Source organism: Melitaea cinxia, chromosome 2, assembly GCF_905220565.1.
Source record: "Melitaea cinxia chromosome 2, ilMelCinx1.1, whole genome shotgun sequence".
Lineage (NCBI taxonomy): Eukaryota > Metazoa > Arthropoda > Insecta > Lepidoptera > Nymphalidae > Melitaea > Melitaea cinxia.
This window is the reverse complement of record NC_059395.1, coordinates 8,581,574-8,607,157: the sequence shown is the minus strand read 5'-3', so window position 1 is coordinate 8,607,157 and position 25,584 is coordinate 8,581,574. Positions and strand designations below refer to the sequence as shown.

The 25,584-nt window shown below is 35.0% G+C and overlaps 2 protein-coding genes across 2 annotated transcripts in view; one reads left to right on the top strand and one right to left on the bottom strand.

The window, feature by feature from the left end:
* Positions 1-223: 223 nt before the first annotated feature.
* LOC123660295 (E3 ubiquitin-protein ligase RNF168-like) lies at positions 224-7,588 on the bottom strand. The gene is made up of 7 exons (XM_045595396.1): positions 7,237-7,588; positions 6,957-7,086; positions 6,302-6,529; positions 3,417-3,609; positions 2,867-3,090; positions 1,150-1,345; positions 224-921 (listed from the first exon to the last, which is right to left on the bottom strand). The coding sequence occupies exons 1-7, from the start codon at positions 7,586-7,588 to the stop codon at positions 337-339; spliced, it is 1,908 nt and encodes a 635-aa protein (XP_045451352.1). The 3' UTR covers positions 224-336.
* A 1,355-nt stretch (positions 7,589-8,943) lies between these two features.
* The window catches only part of LOC123664025 (E3 ubiquitin-protein ligase UBR5), a 46,975-nt gene continuing 30,334 nt past the window's right edge, over positions 8,944-25,584 (top strand). The window contains 16 exon segments of the mRNA XM_045598655.1: positions 8,944-9,194; positions 14,534-14,883; positions 18,082-18,239; positions 18,476-18,699; positions 19,030-19,205; positions 19,375-19,565; positions 19,682-19,826; positions 19,936-20,071; positions 20,343-20,503; positions 20,609-20,751; positions 20,883-21,045; positions 22,502-22,884; positions 23,002-23,175; positions 23,996-24,184; positions 24,464-24,575; positions 25,468-25,575. Of these exon segments, the coding sequence (XP_045454611.1) occupies positions 9,133-9,194; positions 14,534-14,883; positions 18,082-18,239; positions 18,476-18,699; positions 19,030-19,205; positions 19,375-19,565; positions 19,682-19,826; positions 19,936-20,071; positions 20,343-20,503; positions 20,609-20,751; positions 20,883-21,045; positions 22,502-22,884; positions 23,002-23,175; positions 23,996-24,184; positions 24,464-24,575; positions 25,468-25,575 (2,875 nt within the window). The 5' untranslated portion in view covers positions 8,944-9,132.

Below are 25,584 nucleotides of genomic sequence, written 5' to 3'. Positions count from 1 at the left end.
CTTACACTTACGAATTTAGTTGCTTATTTTAGTTCAGATTTAAATGCAGAATTTAATGCAATATAAAATCGTGCCAATAAAAAAGAATACGAGTTGCCTTCGAATATTGCAGATAAACGTGTTAGTAGTAAAAAAAGGAAATAATTTAATTTCCAAAATAAAAGTAATATTACTAGCGGAATTTTTATATACATACCCTGTGCTACATAAAAAGTTTTTATATCGTATTATATACATGTATTTCGTTCTAACATCGATGTTTCTAATACTACTCCTATTGGCACGATTTATTTCATTATGCAGTACAAAACGACAAACGCCGCCAGCGAGGCAGCTCTAGGCCCTGAGTTTCTTCGCGGGCCGCAGCGCGCAGCCGAGCGCCAGCGGCCGCTTGGCGGGCGCGCGCCGCAGCTGGCGCCGCCCGTTCCACTCGGCGTCAACCTTCTGCGCTAATTCAAAATCGTTCTTCTCTTGCTCAATAATTTTTTCAATACGTAGCTGCTCTCTCAAAATGCTTTTGACATCACAATTTTCCAACGGACTAGATAAATTTTTTACAGCTAATTCTACCTTATTATTATTTAATGTTTCGGTTAACGATGGTGGACTGCACGATTCCATATTAAGATGCATTCTTTTAGAATCGCTCCTTAAGTATGGTTTTCTGTCCGAATTAATTTTTCTCTCTCTTATTTTCTTTTTAGGCGTCACATCATTCTCCTCTTTCGGGATACTTCCCATAGATCTGGTGCGTCTGAGAGATGCAGTGTCGTCATTTATATTCGTGATACCGTCGATTTCTGCTCCTTTGTTCTTGTTTGTAGATCGTTTGAAAGGTAGTGGAGGACTATGAATGTTAGTATTTAGCGAATTTTTCTTACCTTTTGATCTTGTATAAGTGGAGCATTTTTTCGGGCTTTGCTGTAACAAATGTAAATGACGGATTTTGTTACATATATATATTCCAATACATAAAAATCTACATTTATATAAGTATTTTTATAATTTAATTTATGATTTCACTGTACCAAAAATGATTAACCATGAAAAAGCATTTAAGAAATACGATCACTACCAAGTAGACAACCAAATTGTAACAATAAAAAATGTTTATAGTCACAATTTTTTTAATAGAAAATATTTAAATACCTTTTTAGATTGAAATAAATCAAGTAGTATAACAAATGCAGATGGCATGTTTTGAGCCAGTGACAGATTCCGAAGCTTACACAGCCCTTCAATATACTGTTCACGACTTGGTGTTATTTCATTTTGAGGCAAAACCTTCTCTACGTCGACTCGTTTACAAGACACTCGTAATGGTAGACCCTTGATTGTGTTAAAACTGAAATGGATATATCGTAATTATAAGAATAAACCTAAGAGAATCAACTTTAGCTTATCAGCTTGTCTTACATAGCTACTTATTGACTAGCCCGTTGGCGCAGTTTGTAGTGGCCCTGCTTTCTGTACCGCGGGTTGCGGGTTCAATTCCCGCCTGAGTCTGGGTGTAATATTTGTATTTATATACGTATTATTTCTAGGTATATATATATATATATATAATTAGTTATAACAGTCGGCTGTTACCTGTAACATAAGCACTAAGTTGCTTACCAGGAAACACATGACCGTGTGTGTATGTTATAAGATATTTATTTATAATTTATTTACTTATGTTGTGTTTCTTTCAATTAATTAATCAGATGATGTTCTGATTTTAACTTTTTTTTATATGTAGGTATGTATGGGTCAATAAAATAATTGCAGAAATAAGTAGTAAAATCATGTGTAACTACCACAATTACAGAAATTGTTTATGAATAAGTAATAGAATACTTAGAATTCATTACAATAATGTTGTAATTAAAAGGTATTAAATTTTTTTCACAAATATATTTTATTTATTATTATAATTGAATATCAAACTCATTGATAAGGTACCAACTTTTACCCGCGGCTTCGCTTGCATTAATTTTTTTTTTATAAAAAGTATCTATCCTATGTTACTTTTTGTATACAAAGTTTCATGATGATCAGTTAAGTAATTTTCACGTGAAAGCGTAACAAACTTACATTCACATTTATAATATTATTAGGGACTAGCGACCCGCCCCGGCTTCGCACGGGTGCAATGCTGATACTAAATATACTACAGAATGTCTTTATTTATAGTGTGAAGCTAGCTTATAGCATGGTTATTAACATAATAACAACATTCAAATATGCGTCGTTAGATTACACGTTGTTACAGAATGCGTTGAAGAAATAAAGGTTCATTGCTCGTTCCCCATAGGTGATAGCATGATAATTTGTAACCTATATATTGACCCGACTTCTTAATAATATTCGTGCCAAATTTTTGAGTTTATCCCGGACATACATACAGACAAACAGACAAAAATTCTAAAAACTATATTTTTGGCTTGGCATCGATTGTAGATCACACCCCAAGTATTCTTTTAAAAAATATTCAATGTACAGTTTTGACTTTCCTACCATTTTATTATATGTATAGATTAAGGATGTATGTATACAAAGTAATATGCTATATATCATTGATTTTGATAGAAATAGTTATTTTTAGCGGTGTTTTTTAACCTTTTTTCACGTTTTTTGCTAAACATAACTTGAGGACGGATATATCAAAGTACTTCCTTTTGAAACTGCTTTGAAGCTGGCGCACGACATAGCTATACCACCCCTGGCGTCATTTATAAGTCACGGACCCTCGACTGCCTCAAACGAAAGAGTAACAAATACGGTCAACTGACGTTTACATAATGGGGTGTATAAAACAATATTGCATTTAAAAAGTCCAAAAAAGTTACATAATAATAAAAAATTTAAGTTTATTACACAGTACCTTGTAGGTGTTGTTCCTTCAATAGGTTTGAAGTAACACAACTCTTGCTGCATGGAATCAACGCTGCTTGTTTCAACATTTTGACTTTCTGTTTGACTTGTTTTATGCAGGATTCCTGAATGTGGTAAAGGCAAGGACACAACTAAAGATTGTATGCCCATTTTTGTTTTTATTACATTTTTTTTATCAATTTTATCGATGCTATCATCAAATATTTCTTTTTTCTGGAAAATGAAATTGTATTTAAAAAATTACAAACACAAAATCTCAAGTAGCAGAGCAGCAAACTGATGTAAAAAAATAAAGAAGATCACAGCTAAATAATACTGCTTTCAAGTGATGATTTGTGTCCGTAGTGAGTAAGGTGACCACAGCTCCTACGAGGGAAATGGGAGTAGGGCCGGCAACATGCTTGCGATGTTTCTGGTATTGTAGACTTATATAGGCTACAGTAATCGCTTACTATCAGGTGAGCCCTATGCTTTTTTGCCGACCATGTCATATAAAGAAAAAGAGATACATAAACATTAACATATCAAACCAATATTACCTCATCTTGAATGCTTTTTCCATTTTCTTTGTTCCAAATTCTAGTTCCACTTTTGATTTTCTTGTCTAAGAAATTTTTTAAAAGCTTCCCATAGCTCGGAAGCATTTCTGGTGATAGCCTGCTATTTGATTTGTTTGATTCTATTGGTGTTGATACATCTGTACTAGTATTGTCGTCAGTCAAATGTGGGCTGCTGAAATGAATTAGTAAGTTTTTATTGTATTGGAGAAGCATTACAGCAAAAATAACTACTAATAAGTCACAGGTATAATAGCACATGAGGAAATATCTTGCTCAAAATTTAGAGTGTCAGGGAAAGTATCTTCACTAGACTGGGCCAATAAAAACGACTATTTTTTTTAACAATACTGTAAAAATATCATTCATGATGATAAAAAAAGATTATTGTGAAAGTTTGCGCCCTTAATCCATTCGCCACTAAAACATGAAACAGAATGGACATACCTGAATTAATTAAGAATATAGATATGGATCTATTAATTTCACTGGTTCGTGAAAGACCAGTCGTGTGGGACAAAACTTTAGAAGAACGATACTTAACCTTATTGCCTTACTTTGTGCCTTAACTTACTAAATAAAACTTAATTTCATATTATATTCTATTTTTTATTACTTACGTTAATGTCACCATTAACATTTCCGGAGGTGAAATACATTCCCTCATATTTGTATCGTTCTTCTGCAAACTGTTGTGGAGGCGTTCTAATAATTGGTCAAATGTATCAATGCTCATACGAAAATAAGTACGGAATTTCTTAGGATTTTTTCTCAAGCTCTCATAATCACAATAAAACTTTCCGTTACTTTTCCTTGCAGATAAAAAGGGATCGATCCAAATAGTTCGTGTTTTTCTCTTTTTACGACGACGACGTGCAAGCACAAAACAAAGCGTCGCAACAACCTTGCTGTTGTCCATTCTGTCGAACTGATCGAGCGAGACTGTTCTACAGTCCTGCCCCGTAAGCCGCGTTTGCGTCGCTGGCGCTGCGGTGAAACACCGCTGCTCCTGCGGCACCGCGGCGGCGAAAAACGTTGCCGCCGCGTTGTCATGTGAAAGGGCCCTAAGGGGTGTATCGTTATGACTTGTTGTTGTTGTTGTTGTTTTGCATGGGCTTTTTTCCGCAACTCGACGTCTTAGTGCGCCTTTTTTGCGTGATTTGCTGGGGGCACTATTCGTACCAGCCTAGCTCCTTGAGGAAGCCTAGCAGACCCTTCGCGTTGCCGACGACTTCCTGGAGCGACCTCGGTGGCCCGAGGTATAGTGCCCTATAGTTCGCCACACTACCGCATTCCGGCAGGATATGTGAGGCCGTTCTTTCTGCCTCCATGCACGCTCCGCATAGGGGGCTGTCTGTAACACCTAAATTGTGTAAATGCTTGTTAGGCAAAGCATGTCCGGTAAAAGCCCCGGCCAGTATTCGGAGCTGGGCTCTCCCATAACCGAAAAAGTTTGTGGGACAATCCTGGGTTGATCGTCGGAAGAGCTTCCTTGGTCTGCCTGCAGGTTAGTTAGGTTTGTCCAATATTCTTGGTGCATTACCTTGGGTGTTGTGTCGCAGCTGGCTGCGCAGCCATCCGAAAGGCAAAGGCAGAATGGGTTCAGGTCCGTGGACCTCTCTTGAATTGATCGCTGTTGCTGCCATTGATTCCCATGCATTCCGCCTAGAAGACGGTATTGTGGATTCCCAATGACGATGAGATGTGGTTATTTAGGTCTTCTAAGTAAACCCCAGACCCTGTACCTGTTGATGTTTTCGACCCGTCTGTGAAGATTCTTAACTCTCTGGGGTTGAGGCCTTTCCCTGGGTCTTCGTGTAATTGTATTCTGTATTTTTTATCGAATACGTACTGTTTGGGTATCCTGTCGGTAACCGCTTCGATGAGCGGTTCCCTGTTTGCCAGTTCGCCAAGTATTCCTGTGTGTGCTACTTTTACGTTCCTCCATAGGTTTAGCTTCCTGAGTCTTACTGCAGCCGCTCCCGCCTCCTGTTGGATAAACAGGTGCAGCGGCGGCAAGTTCAGTAGGGCTTCCAGGGCCGCAGTCGGAGTGGTCTTCATGCAGCCCGTAGTCGCCATGCAAGCCAGCCTTTAAAGTCGTTGTAACTTTGCTTCACCGGTGATTAGTCTGGTTCTCGGCCCCCAAACCACTGCACCATAGCTGATAATTGGCCTGATGACGGACTGGTACAGCCACAGAGTGATTTTTAGGATAGACCCCATCTTTTACCTATCATTCTGCGGCACTGCCAGAAGGCTATTGTAGCCTTGTCGATCTTGCTGTTGAGATGGTTGCTCCAGTTCAGTTTGCTATTCAGAATGATTCCTAGATATTTTACCTCCGAGCTGAACTGTAGCTCCGTAGCGAACAGTCTAGGGAGGTTGTAGTTCCCCAATAGTCGTTTGTTAGTGAACATTACCTGTTCTGTCTTTCTAACAAAAATGCGATATTTTTTGAGAAACCTTAAGTCGTAACTATATACCCCTTAATTTTATTATTAAGGGCGCAAACTTTCACAATACCTAATATTTTTTTATCATCATGAATGATAATTTTCAGATTATGGTTAAGAAAAAAAAAGTCATTCTTTTTTGGCCCAGTCTAATCTTCACAGATCACAATTAAATAATATTGCTCACAAGTAATATTGTGTTCCTGTGCAGAGTAAGGTAGCCAGAGCTCTGGGGATAGTTTGGGGTAGGTAGGGTATCAACAAATCGCTTACAATACTTCTGGTTTTGCAGGCATCAATAGTCAATATAACCACTTATCATTATGCAGCCCATATGGTTGTTTTCTGCTCTTGTGGTATAAAAAAAGCTATTGAATTTAGCAGTAAAATAATTGAAACACATATAATACTTACTTATTTACAATAGTTGCTTGTACAGAAGACTTTTTTAAATAACTATCTATGGTGGTGGGTCTTAGTCTAGGTTTAGTTAAGGAGACTGTTATAGTCCTACGCTTTGGTGTTTTGGACACAGTTGTTGTTCTTGAACATTCTTGCTGCAACCGCTTTGCAAGTATTTCATCCTCTTTCAATCTTTCTAAATATCGTTTTTGAGCTTCTTTTTCTTCTTCGTTGAGTTTCCTAAAAATTACAAAAATGTATTAAATTCACTTAAATAATAACTTGCTAATATAAAATATAATTAGGCAGTTACTATAAAGTAATTGTAAATTTTAAGCCGTCGGTCCCGATTGTTATCATCTACACCTGATAGCGATCGTTACTCATAGTAAGGAATATATCTGCCAACCCGCATTCGAGCAGTGTGGTAAATTAAGCTCTGATCCTTCTCCTACATGAGGAAAGAGGTCTATGCCCAGCAGTAGGATATTACTGGCTGAAGTACATAAGGTAATCAATATTAGTAATAGACAAAAGAAAATGTCAACAGAAGTTATTCAATTGCAAGTATTTCATCTCTTTAAAGTATGTAATGACAAACATTTTTGTTATTCCAACACATCAAAAAACAGCCTATGTATGATAGCGAAATGAATTTATCATATACCTAATTAAGAGCTCTGTTTTATCAAATTCTTGTTGTTCTAGTCGCAGACGCTCTGCTCTCAGTCTCTCTAGTTCAGCTTCATATTCAGATCTTATTTCTCCCGGTTTGCTTATTCTAAACAATGGTGTCTCTGCAATAGAACACAGTGAAAGGTATATCCAAGGAATCGAAGTCTTATTCATCGAATTTATTATTTTTGTACGAAACAATATTTCGTTGATAATATATCTATACATATTTATTTTTATCCATTACTTCAAAACAATTTAAAAATTTGTACCTGGTGGTAAGTCAATATCTTCTCCTTTTAATTTTTTATCAATCTGCTCATCAAATTTTATTTTTATAAATCTCCAAAGCTGAATGTTAATTAAATTCTTTTGTTTTGTTGCTGTTCGTAACCAAGAACCTATTCGTAGTCGACATAGTGGACAACACAAAGCATTATTTTCGATACTTCTATTAAAACAGCTTTGACAAAAATCATGATAGCAAGGTAAAGTCACAGGTTCTATTAAAATAGATTGACAAATTGAACAAATAACATCATTCAGTTCTAATTTTTCTAATCTTAACAATTTATTTTCATTTTTAGACAGCCGCTTCTTTGACTTGGCCGCCATTTTTGACATTGTTTTTTATTTCACTCACAGATGTTTTATGTCGATTGCATATTAATTTGTTACGTTTTGGTTTTGCAATACAAAAAGTCACATAAAAATATAAAAGACAATTTTTTTTTTTAATTTTTGAGTCACTAAAAAACAAAAATTCTTTCTATTTTATAAGGCTACTAGCGACCCGCCCCGGCTTCGCACGGGTGCAATGCTTTTACTAAATATCACTAAATATAGTACAGAATGTCTTTATTTATAGTATGAAGCTAGCTTATATCTGTGAGCTTATAGCATGGTTATTATTAACATAATAACAACAACATTCAAAGATGCGTCGTTAGATTACGCGTTGTTACAGAATCCGTTGAAGAAATAAAGGTTCACTGCTCCTTCCCCGTAGGTGATAGCGTGATAATATGTAGCCTATATGTTGATCCGACTTCTTAATAATATTCGTGCCAAATTTGAAGTAAATCCATGCAGTACTTTTTGAGTTTATCCCGGACATACATACAGACAAACAGACAAACATACAAACAGACAAAAATTCTAAAAACCATATTTTTGGCTTCGGTGTCGATTGTAGATCACACCCCAAGTATTGTTTTAAAAAAATATTCAATGTAAAGTTTTGACTTTCCTACCATTTTATTATATGTATAGATATACATTTTGACGTATTTTTATTTCATGATATACTTTAAGTACTTCAACGGCTAAAATAAAATTTCTTTAACTAATAAAATAATTTAAAATATTTATAGAATTTGCAAATACACACATTATATTATACACAGTAACGCTAAAAAGAGATCGTTAGTTATGTTGAACAATTGAAAATTATAGGGACTTATTATATATAAGTGTATATAACTATAATATTTATTTATTTATTTATTTGTACAAAAATCCACAGCTACATTTTATGTTTCTTAAAGCAACACAGAGCATCCAAACAAAAGCCAATTTCGGATTTTACATTATATAAGTTACACAGTTGAGGTAGACAAAGTTGAGTTGAGGTACTTAGTAAAATACAGTTACAATAAAAATGAGAAATATATAAAATGTAAAATATCCATGGTCAATAATGTGTAGATGTTATACGTATTATCATGGAGCATCTATGCTCCATGCGTATTATAATCGTTTCTGTCTTTAAATATTTAAGAGTGCGTAAAATATAACAAATTAATTTTTATACCATTATTTTAAAAATTTTAAACAAGTTTAACTATGACCTATTTAAAGGTTGTCTAAAATTAAAATTACCTACAGACATAAAATTATAGATTTCGATCTTTATGGAACGCTTTTCAATTTGCAAGTCTACCAACATTTCAGACGTAGAAGCCATGTTGATATTTTCTTTCTTTTTTCGTCATGTACCGACTCACATGTATTTGAGAACGAAAAACGCTATTCAGATTTGAGAGGACCTCAAGAAATATGGTGGTTAGAGAACGATTGTAGATAGGAGTGTTCTTTTGTTCTACTGATTTTTAGTGGATACAAATGTGGAAGTGATCTTTGTTTAAAATTCACGAGATCTATTTGAAATGTCTTCAATGCATTTCGTAGTTCATCCATTGCCTGGAACAGAAGATCAATTGATAGATAGGTAAGCCTATTATTCAACTTTTTACTTGACTCCATTACCGTGATCTACAACTCGATATCGGACATTTAATAATGACGGTAACGATCATATGTCATTAAAAATAATGTTTGGTTGTTTAAGATGCCAGCGATTTCATGGATTATTTCATCTAGTATTATTCGTTTTGTTTGTCAATTTTATCTTTTAACAAAGCTGTCTGGTCCAGATTTTTTTTCCATATTTTTGCCTATATACATGAATATTGATATTGATAATGGCGTTATCTGCCAACTGAATCTGATTTGTGGACACGATGTTAATCGTTATTAATTTGCGAACCCCATTTTCTTAACATTAGGTATAACTAATATTTTCTATCCAAATTAGAAACAAGCAATAATTTATTAATATTTATTAACTACATTACTTGCACAAAGATAATTTTTTTTATTTACTATCGTTACCTTAGGAAACTTATTTACTACAGAATTTCATAGATATATTTGCTATGTTTATATGAAATGAAGAGCCTAAAAGGGTTTGTTTTTATTGCAATAAATATACTACATAAAATCTTACAATTTAGGTAATTGTAAACTATTAAATTTAATTTGATGAATATTTTTACTTATTTTAATCTCAATAAACAAAACAAAAATGGATTATTTATTAAAAAATTCACTATCAAAAATATTGGGCAGGCAATGTCCATTCCTATACATGCGTGAACGTGTATGTAATACTGTAATTGAATTAATTTTTACTATAAATATTGATAATATCCGCCGCCAACCTGCATTGGAGCAGCGTGGTGGATTAAGCTCAGAGCTTCTCCTACATGGGGAAAAAGGCCTATACCTTGCAGTGGGATATTACAGGCTGAAGCGATAAATATTGAAATCCTTTTGAAGTCTATATTAACTATTTTAGTTAAAATTGTAACAGTAATCTTACAATTTTAGTCCTACTTGTTGCCTCGGATGTCTCTCCCAGTTAATATCCACAGTGTATCCCAGTTATAAAAACTGACAATATGATGATAACAATAGAGATCAACAGCTCTATATGCTCTTTAAGACATGATGGGAACACTTATGAGAACAAATAGTCAGACTATAAATAAATGTCAGCCATGAGTTTGTATAGAATCTGTAACCATAAGCATGACACTGACTGCTTGTAGAATTGGTTGTCATAATTTGGTATTTATGGAAGAAAAAAAAAATATATATATATATTCAAGTAAATTTGAAATTATAATATTTATGTGTAGTAGGTATAAGGATATTATCACTTCCTTATTAAAAAAGCTAGTTTTTTTTTAATAACCGTAAAACACTCCCTGTGCTAAGTAACACGGTTCATATTTCTTAGACTTTTTGGTCTTATTAGGGCAATCTAATATATAAAATTCTCGTGTTGCGGTGTTTGTAGTTGAACTCCTCCGAAACGCCTTACCGATTCTCATGAAATTTTGCATGCATATCGGGTAGGTCTGAGAACCGAACAACATCTATTTTTCATCCCCTTAAATGTTAAGGGTAGTCCACCCCTAAATTTTGTTTTTTAATTTTTAGATAAATTATTTATTTTTTATTTTTTTATGATACAACATTAAAAAATACATACAATACATACAAATACATACAACCCTAAATTTTCAACCCTCTACGATCAATCCTTATATTTTATTTGTTAATTATTAACTTCAATTTTTTTGGCAAGATTTTTATTTTGTCATGACTAAATAAAAATGTTTATATTACTCTTAATTTTCCACCTCTCTACGATTAACCCCTATTTTTGCATCGCAATTTTTATTTTTTATTATTTTGGTAATTATGTACAAAAGCGGTGACTAATTTATGGGGTTGAGGGGGAGAGGGGGTGAAGGGGAGGGAGAGAGTATTTTTACCCCCCTGGACACCTATTATCATGTAAACCCTATGGCTACGGAGATATCGTGGTTAAAGTTTTGAGGTTAAATTTTTAAAAAATTTACCTACCACCTTTGACGTTAGAATAACGCTTGGCTCCGGCGCTGCGGGAAGTGCAGCCCTTCCGCCGTTGCGTGCGAAAGCACGCTCACTCATGCTCCGTTCCGCAAGCCGCTCCTCTACGCATTCGTTTACGCGCTTTCGCACGGCGGGCGAGGGCTGCCCTCCTCGCCTCCGGTTTAAAAAAAAAAAAACACTAGGGGTAGGGCAGACCAAGACCACGTGGACAGTGGGGTGCTCTGATTCGGTTTTGGGTATTTTTCGAATTTCTATACCTATATTCTAGCACGTAATGTTACTAATTTTATTAGAATATTATGTCTGACGCGTTATTTTGTTTAAAAGTGTCAATTGATCAGTCGTTAAAGGTCAATTCGTATCGTATGTTGATCTTGCATTAGAGATCGTTTTTACGAAAATTTGTTGGAAAATAACGTGTGAAAGTCGCGTAACGGAGCATGAGTGCATTTCCCGCAGCACCGGAATTAAGGTAGAGTCAGAAATAACAAAAATTTAACCTCCCATAAATTAATCACCGGTTATGTACAAAATAGCCATTATTTTTTAATAATTTCCTATAATTACGATGTTTTTCTTAATTCAATTTGATCTCCTGCCTTCGTCGGTCGATAACTATCAATCGATCAGTTAACCCCGCTAGATGTCTACCGTTGTCACCTCTCATCCAGAAAACATCATGGAGTAGGGATGAGAGTGAAGCCGGTATCCTGTCTTAAACACTATACCGTTTTTGGCCATTTTTCTTTGGTTTTATTTGTGTATCGATCATAGCAGTGACTGTTATACGTATTATTCTAATTTTTCTGTGCACTAAATAAAGCATTCTTCATTATCTACAACGCTTTCGATTATAAATAAATCCCTGCACACTTATAGTAGATAGTTTATTGGCAAAACAACCTTTGCCAGGTCAGCTAGTATACTTAAATAAATATGGATGCAACATGAGAACTAACTATCTATTAAAATCTGATAAAGCTAACTAAGACTAAGTAACACCTGATGTTTTTTTTTTTTGGATAAATATTTAATGATATATTTTTTCACAAATTTATTTAGTTTTGGATTTTTTTAGTAATAATCAAAAAAACACATAATTACAATATTTTCTATATACAATAACTTCTCTCACTAAAATCAATAAAATTATTAATAAAATTTGGGTACTTAAAAATAATAATTTAAATGTTTATATCATAAATATTATAAGCAAAAATCTATATTTATGTATTATGTATGTGTGCAGTACAGTTTAATATAAGACTTTTCAGCTACTTGTAAATACTAGCAATACCCATGTAATTAATTTCCACTAAATAAATAAAAAAATTATCGGCTGTCAATCATGTTGATGTTGTTTCAAAATTAAAGGCATCATATCGCTGGCCCCGGGCAATAAAGCGGTATACGCCGGTTACACCCTTTTTAATGTTATTTAATTTTTGGCTTCTCTGAGTATCAATCTATCACTCTTATTTTTTTCAGTTTTTTTTTATTAATATTTCGTTAGAATAAATGACAATAACCGTTTTATTGCATGGATAATTCTCTTACGACTAAGCTATGTATTATTGCATTACTCTAAGAAAAATAACACAAAAAACTGGTGAACATCTTTACAGTAATTGTTAATGATCTTGCAATTAAAATAGTATCATCTATGAATTGTATTATACATTTTTTTAATTATTTCATTAAAAAATTATACGATTTGTTTTTAAAAAAATATTTTTAAAAGCTTAAATTGGTAAAAAAAATAGCTTTCATTTGACATATTGAACGTCTGTTTTGGATCACTGTACACTGCACTATAAACAAATTAGCTTCTTTTATTTCTCCTGTAAAATTTGATTTTTGATATTACCGCTTTATTGCCCGGGGACAGCGATATATATAATTTTAATAATTAATTAATTTACAAAAATAAAAGCAATAATAATTTTTTTAGTTGTTGATGCCGGTACAACAAGCAATTATCTATAAAATTATATATAATTTATGTGGAGTAATTGTGAGGTTTTTTCTAAAAAGGGAGGCAAACCTTAGAGTATTAATATGTATGATAATAAAAAGAAATTCTTTTTTATTGTTAAATTTAAATGTAAAGTTTACATAAATAGTGATTTTTGGATAACTAAGTAAATATAAGTATTAATATGTTTTCAAGTGCTAAGTGCACTTGAGATTAGCACTTGCACTGACAAGGGGAATGTACAAAGTTGTTTTTTTTTAGGTAGAAAAGAAAATACAATATTAAATGTCTGTATAAATATATATTTGCCATTCCTTGAAGCATTGTCTGCAAGGACCGTTAATAATTTTTAAATTGATTCATAATTAGGGAATGTCAAGAAAATATTAGCAGTTACCCTAATACCAATTTTATTATTAAAAAATATTTTTGACTGTTGCTTTCAATTATTTACTTTATTAAACTGTATTCATAAAGTATTTTAATTAATCCCATTATTGATGAAGCATCATCTTTAAGCAAATTACTTTTAATTATAACTGCATTGTTACAAATTAACATGGTCTGTTAGTTTGCTTTTTTTTTTTACATATTAAGTAAAAGAATAGGCTATGTAAAAAGTTTCCACATTAGATAAGTAGGTCCTGCGATCATTCATTAAAATAAACTCTGTTTATATTACAATAAATGTTTTATTGGTACTAAATTTTATAAAAGCATCTCAAATAGAATTAAAGTGCATGTAAACTAATTCTTAACTTGCTAACTATATAAACTATAAAATTCTTTGAAAATAGAGATAATACTACTTTTGAGGACAAGGTAATTTGCAACATTGTAAAATTGCTACTCTGGTTATAAAAATCTTTTCATTGATTTTTTGTTTGACTACCCCAGAAAGTGCATTGTTTTTTGTATATAATTATTATATTTCCTTATCATCTTATGTCCTACTCAGACTTATTGATTTCTACATTGAATATAATATTTATCTAAGTATTGTATCAACATTTATTTATTTCCTGTTAATATGCACCAGGTGGCATTAAACATAATTTTATTTTTTCATTTACAAAGAGTAATAACATTATAGTCACAAATATTTGGCTATTAGTATATATGCATCTTATATAATTAATTGGCTTAACTGGTAATATTGTTGTTTAATATTTTTAATGATTAATCTTCTGGCTATTTTATTTCATGTTTAGCTTGTAATGCAAAACTTCATTTGGACCATTAATTTGATATGCTGAGCTTATTCTTATTTTGCAATAAAATAATTTTCAATAATTTGTTATAACCTATAAGTAAAATAATGTTACCATTTGTTTTATTTTATTAACATATTATGTTTTTATTTGTTGCAGGCTTAGAGAAGTCGCAGAGCGTTGGAATAGATATGGAACTGGAGCGGCACCTTCTGCTCTAACGTCATTAAGAGGCGTGAGAGCAGTGGCTGCAGGACCAGCTCATATAGCTTGCTTGCTTGAAGATGGTAGCATATGCCGCGCTGCATTCTCCATTATTCCCGACAGATTGGACTTGAGTAAAGCAGATGCCAGCAAGAATGGAGGGAACGGCGGTGGAGGCAGTGGTGGCGGTGGCACAAGTGGTGGCAAGCAAGGGGGTAGTGGCAGCGGATGTGGATCTAGACAGCAACCTCGCACAAGAGCAAGGATTATGAGAAATTCTATTCGTGCTGCACCTAGTTCACAAGGTATTGATATTGTTACATACACGTTGCTTAATGTTTAAGAGTAAATAGGCATGATAAATGGTGTTGAATTTTATCTAAAATATTAATGTCTAATTTTTTATTTTGTTTTACTATGTAATATGATAGTCATAATTGTGTTTGCTTGCAAATGAAAAAAAAAACCAACTTCAATTACATCAACAATAATAAATAACAATTGAACCAGAACCTTCTACTGGGTGGACCGAATTCGATGATTCTTTTATTAATCGAAAGGTAGAACTTGTCATGTGGTCCCATTAAAATTTAATCGAGATACGACAATTAATTTTTGAGTTATATCTAATAATCCAAATATACCTAACTGTTTTATCATCACCCTACGTTTTATTATACCTCATAACTTTTACTGGGTGTATCGATTTTGACGTTTCTTGTAAAAATTAAAAGCCTCCTATAGTCCTATTTAAATATGATCGAGATAGAATAAATACTTTTTTAATAATCTTTGATAACGCGTATTTACATGACGATGCGGGGATGTGCCTGTGGTCATATTCAATACTTTGTCACGACGCCATCTATCGGAATATAATAAGTACTTTTTGAGTAATCCTTGATTATGCCTATTGACGACGTTAAATACTTTATCGCAGCACTATCTATCAGAATCCAGTAAAATTACTTGCATGAATATCGATCAAACTATCTTACATGCGCCGCTGCGACATCGCGTTGGCGCAACGGTTACAGCCATGGATTGTATCTACCTGTTGCGCTGGTGGTTGCGGGTTCGATCCCCGCACACGACAAACATTTGTATTGGCCATACAGGTATTTGCCGTGGTCTGGGTGTTTGTACAGTCCTTGTGGGTCTCCCCACCGTGCCTCGGAGAGCACGTTAAGCCGTCGGTCCCGGTTGCTATCATGTACACCTGATAGCGATCGTTACTCATAGTAGGGAATATATCCGCCAACCCGCATTAGAGCAGCGTGGTGGATTAAGCTCTGATCCTTCTCCTACATGGGGAAAGAGGCCTATGCCCAGTAGTGGGATATTACAAGCTGAAGCATATCTTACATGGCCACATTTACTATAGCATAGTAAGCTGTATTATCCACTAGAGTAACAGTTTAGTCTTTACAAATAATTTTGATGATTCTTGTTTTAACCGAAACTTGATGCTTGTCTTGTGGCCCCATTTAAATTTTATCGAGATCTGATGACTACTTTTTGAGTAATCTTTGATAACGCGTATTTACCTGACTATTTCTACCTATGTTGTGTTACTTGTCGATGTAATTGAGTCAGTCTTTTTTCGTTTGCGAGCAGACACAATTATTTGGAAGTCAACAAAATGTGCATAAATCTGTGTATTATAATATATATCATAAATCTGCGTACCTTAAAAGGAAAAAACGGAACCCTTATAGGATCACTTTGTTGTCCGCCTGTCTGTCAAGACCCTTTTCTCTGCAACGCGTGGTGGTATCAAGTTGAAATTACTCAAGTCCACCATCCCTTAAAGCTTTGAAAAAATCAAACTTCTAAGCCAACGCAATCAAAAGATACAGCCGTTTATGCTGCAAATTTTCGACACTCGCATGGGAATCAAAACCTACAAGGTACTTCACGTGAACTCAGTCTTGAAATTTGATACGAGTGAACGTCTTAGCACAGATGGTTTTTTTCTTCTATTTACAAACAGCCCCTTAGCTTTAATTAAATCTGTTGAACCTTTCTAGGACTTTACGGAATCAGCACATCCGACGATGTGACATCCCTCATTAATTTAACTTCAAATAAAAGCTAGTCTTGATCTTTTAAGTCGAAATATACTATTATCAGTATACATTAGTGCTCTATCCAGTTGGTTTTCGTGCCGGTCTAATTTATATTTGTACGCTTTACAGGAGATATCAATCTCCTCCTTGATTGTGGGTGTTTCCAAGTATCTGTGTATTTCTGTATTTTAGATAAACCAGGGAGCATTACTTAAAGTTTTTAAGGCTTTATTTTGAAACCGTTGAAGAATCTCAATATTGTAGTTGCTGGCCGATCCCCATAGTTCAATTCCATACATCCATACTGGTTTTATAATACATTTATATATCAACAGTTTGTTTTCTAAACTGAGTGAAGACTGTCTTCCAGTTAGCCAGTACAGGTTTTGTAGCTTAAGGTTTGCCTGATCTCTTTTGGCCTTTATGTGGTTCTTCCAGGTGAGCCTCCTGTCAGGGTGCATCCCTAGGTATTTGACTGTAGTATTCTGAGGTAGGACAGTTCCATTAAGTGTCACTGGTGGACAGTCACCTCTTTTTAATGTAAAGGTAACATGGGTAGATTTTGCAGCACTTGCTTTAATTCTCCATTTCCTCAACCATGATCCAACCTTTTCTAGGTACCTTTGGAGGTTTTCCGATGCTTTGCAGGGATCCATATGGCAAGATAGTACTGCCGTGTCATCTGCGTAGGTAGCAGTTAAGACGTTATTGGAAGTGGGTAAATCGGCAGTAAAAACTATGTACAATACTGGACCGAGTGCAGATCCCTAGGGAACCCCAGCTTTAATGTCACAAATAGGTGACATTGAACCTTCTGTTTTTACTTGGAACATGCGGTCCTGTAAGTAGGATCTTAAGAGCATATAAGCAGTGTTGGGGAAGCAAAGTTTTGCCTTGCATTCGAGACCCTTATACCACACACGGTAAAACGCTTGTTTCAAGTGCAGGAATAAAGCTGAACAGTATTCTTTTTGTTCCAATTCTTGGCGGACCGTAGAAGCCACTCTGTATATCTGTTCTATGGTTCGGGACCGAATTTAGGGAAGGTTTTTTTTCGCGTTTTACCTTTACCTACAGTTCAGTACAGTACAGTATATGTTCACTTCAATTGCAATCAGTAAAATATCAAAATTTCAAATGAAAATATTTTGGGGCCAAGGTGCCTACACTACTTTTTGCCCCGAGAGTTCCAGACTTCTAAATTCGGCCCTGACCCATACCAGTCAGTTGATTATACATATATGGGATGAATTTGTGAAGACATTTTAATTAAAAAAAAAGTTTTCTATTGAAACTATTGAAAAATTATAAAACATTTCATTTAAAAAGTCGTTTAAACTTTTCCTTATATTAAGCTAGTAAAATTGATATATTCAATGTCTATTTTAAAGTAAATAGGTATCTAAATTATTTTTTTGCCATATAATTTATTAGGATCAACAAGCAGGGCTACTGGTGTGATTATCGGGGCATCGGGCTCTAGTAGAGTAGTATCGGCAGTACCAGCGCCATTTGTGCCCGAAGATTTAGTGACCCAAGCCCAGGTCGTACTTCAAGGAAAAAGCAGAAGCCTTATAATAAGGGAGTTGCAGGTAAAGTGATTATTGGCAGTTAAGTATAAATCATCTATAAAATAATTATAAACTCGATAATTTGTGAGATGGTTCTCTTTATTATGTTCGAACTGTTGTACCATTTGTGTTGTACATACATCGCACATTATTAATTAATATCCCAGACTTCTTAAGTGAGCTTTGTAAGTAAAACTTTAAGGCACAACTATTGATGGTTATACAGGTTAATTCAAAAGTGTCATTTTGTTTTGCAGCGTACGAATCTCGATGTAAATCAAGCCGTAAACAACTTACTGTCTCGAGATGACGAGGAGGGCGAGGAACCGGAGGGTGGCGAGGGCGGCGACGGCTATGTTCCTGAAGATCTCATTTCTCTCCTGGATGGCGGTTTTCACGCTACTCAGCAAGACCAATCAGTGATTATAGACGCCGACGCCATGTTTTCGGAGGATATCTTCGGGTACGCGGCTGTCAGAAGGTATCCTGTCAAGCTACGCTCCTCAGCCTCATCTATCCTACCACTATAGTTAAATGTAGTCCTCGACCCAATCTAGCACGCAAACGCTTCGCAATTTCCGTTTTCTGTTCCGTGATTGGGTGTTTTAAGTTTTTTTTTATGTATTTTTTTAATGGTGTATCATAAACAACTACATCATTAATTGATAAACTAAATAATACTAATATTTTGTTTTATTCGCGCGAGATTTAATATACAAAATTTTACGTTCAATTTGTTAAGATGTAGTATGGTATGAAACACCATGCATATTAAAAGTGAACCCTTTGAGCAATCATAATATAAAATCAGTCGCAGTGGGGGCGGAGGTGGCAGTGGCGGTGTACGTGCCGGAGCCAGTCGCGAAAGCAGCAGCTCCACACAAGACCGGCCCTCGGAGTTCAGTCGCTGGCGAGAAAGACAGTACTTCGGTCCCCGCCGGTGGTTGGAATCTGCACTTCGTGATACATCCTGGGATAAGGAAGGAGGTATTACACATAATTATAATTATGGTATATAATGGAAAGTATATGAAAGTATACTTTAAAAATTATATTATTATATGTTATTTTTTAATTTTGTTCTCAACTTTATATTTCTATACTTTGATATTTTTATGTTCTTAATCAAATATTTTGTGTTTTTTTTTTATTAAAGTAGAAAACAAGAAGAAGGACTCAGCCATGGCAGCGTCCCCCCTTTGGGTATCTGAAGAGCTTGAATACTGGGACAGTAACATACGCTTCACTCACATTGCGGCGACTTATAGTGAACTGATCGCTATTTCTACTCAGGGACAACTGCATCAGTGGCGTTGGTCCGATGCGCACCCATATCAGCGCAATGACGTACGTATTTTATACAAAAATAAAAATATTAATTTATAAAATTTTTATATAATTTAAGCAGTTATACTTAAGTGTTATACTTTTGTTGTATTAATAATCGTATTTTATGTTTACAGCCATCGGGTAGTATTTTCCATCCACGAGGCAACTGGCTTGGATTGACACTAGGAGAAAAGGTCATAAATATGAGTGCAGCTGGTATTCGTGTGTCGGTGCTCACTGATGCTGGGCGAATAGCTACATTTTTGGATGAATCTATAGGTGATAATACAAATTTAAAAAAAATATATATAACAAAAACCATCTGATCTATTATTAATATGTATTTCATAAATTTACATACTTAATACTCTTATTTTTTGTTTAATAGCTCATGCACCCGGTGCTGCTAGGTTAGAACATCCTCTGCAGACATTTACTGAGTTCGGCTCTGATAAACCTGTGTCTCTGCATGTTTGCTCACTATACACTGTTGCGAGGTTAGAATCTGGAGCGCTTTATTGGTGGTATGTATTATTTAATAAAAATAAAATTATTTAAATAAATATTATAGTTAAAGTAAATATATATTTCTGCATTAGTTACTATTTTACATCTGAATTATTACAAGGTTTACATTAAACATTGTAGATCCTTGTTTTGTTGTTTGAAAGGAACATCAAACAAATGTAAACATGCATGTCCTGTATCTAAAGTAAATAGCAAAATACCTAGATTTACATGTAACCTAATTTTATTAAAAAAAAAAAAGTTACATTATCCACCATCAATATTTAGGGGTGTATTGCCACTTGGTCAACGGGCTCGCCTTTGGGAAAAGCACCGCGCGCGATCTCGCAAACAACAGCGTGGTCATTCTTCTAACACGCCTCAAGATTTGCAAGCTGGCCAGAGTGTAACTATGAAGAATGCTCCTATGTACCAACCAGGAGCTATAGGTAATTTTAAAACTTTTCATTTCAACCATTCTTAATAATTATTTAATCATATCAACATTTGTAATGTTGATTATATTTTAATAATATTCTTAAATTATTTATTAGGTTTCAACATGTCAACTGGGGTGCCAAAGGTGGGAATATTGCAGAACGCTGCGTGGAATCTTTCTGATACATGTCGTTTCAAACTTTTACCACCACCGCAGCCAGATCGATCTATCTCAGACAAAGACAAAAGAGATTTACAAGTAAGTTGAATGATAATGTTTCATTGCCATGAAGGAACGTTTTGGTAGTGAAGTTTTATTGAAGTGAGTGAAACGTATCATAGTGTTAACTAAGCTTACATCTGTATTTATATTTAAATGGTTTTCTTCAGAATCAGTCACCACTAACAGTCTCATCAGTGAAAGCATCATCTTCAAGTAGTAGTAACAAAGATGGTGGCAAGGACAGTAATAAGGATATGGCTGACAGGCTAGACATGCCACCACCACCTAGCCCTGCTTCCTCGACCTGCAGTGATACAAGCACATCTCATAGTAAGTATTCGTAATTTTTTACCAGTTTACACTTAGTAAGCAGTAAATGTAGATAAAAATACATAGTATCAATAATGTCTTTTACTATGAGAAGACAACCATTTATAATTAATTGTACCGGGATTGACTGAGCTTAGCTCGTTTTTTTTTTGGTTAATCATGTTTTCTGGAAATCATATTTAAATACAAATTAATTATTGTTAAAATATTAATATTTTTCGATTATATTGACATAATAATAAAAAATGTGAACTATTTACTTAATTTAAAAAAAAAATACGAGTGCAGTTAGAAAAAAAGGGAAAAATAATCAATCTGGAGACATGTGGGTTAAATTGTGGTTTTTTTGTGTTGGATCCGGCCAATTTCCCACCTGGGCTATTTATTATAAATTTGTAAATATTAGCGAAATTTACCTTTGTATTCTAAAAATATTGTAGCAGTTTTTTATTGGCTGAAAACACGGATAAAACGACATTTTCTACATATAATGTGTTTATTAACGACTTCACATTAGAAACCTCTAAAACTATGTATCAGTGTTCCTCTACTATACTATGCATGTATTATACATATAAACCTTCCTCTGGAATCACTCTATTTAAGTATTTACTAAAAAGAAACCACATCAACATCCTTTGTGTAGTTTTAAAGATCTAAGCATACAGACAGCGGAAGTTTTCTTATACTATGTAATGATATATGATACAATGTTTATTTTAATTCACCTTATTAGCAAATGTCTTTGTGTGTAACCATTATTAAAACTTGTGTAAACTTAGAATATTTATATTTGATAAAACACTTCTCTGCAACTCAGTGTTTAAAACCCTGAGAGACATAATCTATACAAATATATAAAACTAGCTGACCCGGCGAACTTCGTATCGCCTAACACAAACTTTATCGTATGGTATTAAAGTTCAAATTGACTTTTAAGTATTATCACAAATCTTTTGTATGGGAGTATAGAAAAGTGTTGTTTTGAGACTTTTTCAGGAAATTTAATTTTTTTTTTTTTTGAATTTTTCTCTCCGTAAGAACCATCCTCGTACTTCAAGGAATATTTTAAAAAACCGTTCTCGAGTTTTGCGCTTAGCAACACATTCAGCGACTTATTTTTATATTATAGAAGATTTGAGTTTCCGTTTGTAATATTAATAACTTCTTTTTACTAAATGCATATGGATGTATACACATTATTGGTATACCAAAATAACATTTTTTACAATTTTTTCTGCCTGTTTATTTGTTCCGGCTAATCTCTGAAACGGCTGGGCCGATTTTGACGGGACTTTCACTGGCAGATGATGTAATAAGGAGAAACTTAGGCTTCTTTTACTTTAGCAATTTATTTCATAACCCTGCAAACTGAACAATAACTTTTTTGTTAAATTCCACGCGGACGAAGTTGCGATCAAAGCTAGTTCATAATATTGATGTAATTTAATTTTAGAACGAGCTAAAAGAATGACAGTCCGCGGCGAAGAAGGTTCGTCCAATGATGGTTCCAAACGTGATGAAGAAGAGTGGCCATTAAAAGAAGTTGTTTTTCTGGAAGATGTTAAAAGCGTGCCATTGGGACGTGTTTTAAAAGTTGATGGAGCATATGCTGCCGTTCGTTTTCCCTCTGTCGGGAAAGATGGCAAGGAAATAGTGCCTACCACACCTGATGATTGGACTGTATTATTGCAAGATTGTCGTCTAGTGCGCAAAGATGACTTAGTAGCAGTAAAATGGGGTGCCGGTGGTTCAGCTGGACCACGTGGGCCAGACTGTTTGCAACGATCGCCAAGAAAAATTGCTTTACCTCCAGATCTAAATGTTATTACCATTGCTGTAAGTACACGTGCAAAACTTTTTTATAACAAAAAATTATAAACGTTTGCTGCAATATATAAGTAATATTATAGAATAAGATTACATTCCTTATAACACATGATACTAAATATTTAGGTGGATAATCGTGGAGTACACGCTGTCGTGCGGCGCCCAGGAGGCGCCCTAGCGTATGCGGTGTACGCGGTGGGCACGACCCGAGCGCTCACCGACAGCACGTTCCCCACTGACCACAGCGCTCTCCTTGGGAATTCTAATGGACAAACTATTCAACTTGCTACTGCTGCAGAGGTTTGTTACTAACTCATCATCACTTCAGCCTATTACAGTCCACTGATGGACATAGGCCTCCACAAGTTCGCGCAAGTGGTTTGCCCATAGTCACCACACTGTGCAGGCGGGTTGGTGACTGCAGGGCTGGCTTTGTCACACCGAAGACGCTGCTGCCCCGTCTTCGGCCTGTGTATTTCAAAGCCAGCAGTTGGATGGTTATCCCGCCATCGGTCGGCTTTTTAAGTTCCAAGGTGGTAGTGGAACTGTGTTATCCCTTAGTCGCCTCTTACGACACCCAAGGGAAGACAGGGGGTGGCTATAATCTTAATGTCGGAACCACACAGCATACACTTATTGCACTAACTCATAATATATATTATTGTGACTTTTTTCTGATTGTCCTTTATTTAAAAAAGTCTAGCAATAATAATGGTCTAAGATCCCGTGAAAAATCATTACATTTATCACGTAGATAATCAAAAACTTAATTTGTACAAACCTTTAAGAATAGACAAATACATTAATAACAGGGTGCCAGTCATAAAGTGCTCACACACCGGCGATTGGGGGTTCGGTTCCTGCTCGGGATAGATATTTGCATTTTTACAAATATTTTTTTCTGGTCTGGTTGTATGTCCTAGTGGGTTTCTCCACCGTGCCTCGAAGTTGCTATAGTGTGCCACGTCGTCAATCATACGGTCCGACAAAACATATAGCAGTGGAACAACTTGGTGAATTAAGCTCCGACTCTTCTCCTACTTGGAGAAAGATGTTTATGGCCAGCTGTGGAATGTTACAGGCTGAATCGTAAACGTGTAACTTTCTACTGTTTTAACAGGGTAGCGAGCCTGTAGTAATGATGTTAGACGGAAACGGCGCCCTGTACCCGGTGGCGCGCGACTGCGTGGGCGCAGTGCGCGAGCCCCCGCCGCTCAACTTGCCGCCGGCGCGCGCGCTCACCGCGCATGCGCTCCCGCTGCAGCCGCACCACCCGCACCATCCACACCACCCTGCACTGAAATCACAAGTAAATCATTTTTTTAATGGAGATCTATTATTCCGATGTCGTTTAGCTCCGTTCTGCTAATTCATTGTTATGAATTACGAATTATTATTTATTACAATTAATTGTTTTTATTATTTGCATTTATTTTAATTTCTTTTCATTTCAGCCTATCACAGTCCACTGCTGGCCCAAAATAACCCATACCAAATAATAAAGCAATATAGCCCAAGAATAAAAATAAAATTTTTACGTACCCATGATACTTTTAACACTTTTACATAACTTAACTTTTTCTCACAGGTGGCTCTTATTATTATGGTCCCTGAACCTCAACTAATGATGCCTCGCGTTTTGCGGTGCGATTTAGACGGTGTGCGTCAACTCTTACACCAATTGGAGTCAGATTCCAACAGTAAGTAGAATTATTAAGAAAATATTAATGTTACATTTACCTATAAATTAATGTGAATAATTGACTTTGACATTCGCGAATGCGAATGGGAATAATTAATATTGACTTTTGAAATAAAGTGCGGTTATAATGTATCTAATTTTGTGTTTGTCAAGTTTGAACTAAACATATTCTAGCCTGTGTATCTGGGTTTAAAGTTTACAAGAGAGAATGCAAGTGTGAGAGTGATATTGAAAGAAGAGTGAATGCAGGAAACGGTGAATGGAGCTTTGCACTCCTTTATGAGCAGTCGGAAGGTTTCTAACAAGACTTGTTTGGCTGTGCATGTTCCGTACATGAGTGTTGGTTCCAACACTTCAGACAGATTCAGATTTCAGACATAGATTGCAATCTGTCCCTCACTCTCGTCTGAGGCATATTAGCCGGTAGTTTAAAGGTAGTTATACAAACGAATATTGTTGGCTACCCCTTTAATCTACCACTTTTTTTATTAAAATATTTCAGCTTACTAGCGTACGGCTGATCTGATGGTAAGCGGTTTCCGTAGCTTATAGACGCCAGCAACACCGGAAGCATCGCAAGTGCGTTGCTGATTCTACCCCTTACACTTCCCCAAGAGCTCTGGTTATTTACAACTGGAATATAACACTACTTGAGAGCATTACCTGTGATCTTTTGTAAGGTTGAGCTACTTCCTCAGAAAGGCTGCTAATATACTACTGTGCCTTACCTAAGTGTTACACTACTCTGTTTATTCTGCTTATTGGTAATATGAAGAAATTTGTAGTAAAATATGTGTTAATTTTGTACTACAATGGTAACATATAGAAATGAAATAAAAAGTTCAAACAACATTTTAATTTAAAAATAAAAAATTGTTTTCTATTTGCAGAACAACAAGTTCTTTCAATATTACAAGAGCGGTGTGATGGTAATAGGAACATTTTACATGTGTGTGTGCACATGTGCGCGCCAACCTCCAATAAGGAACCTGATATTGGTAAGTATT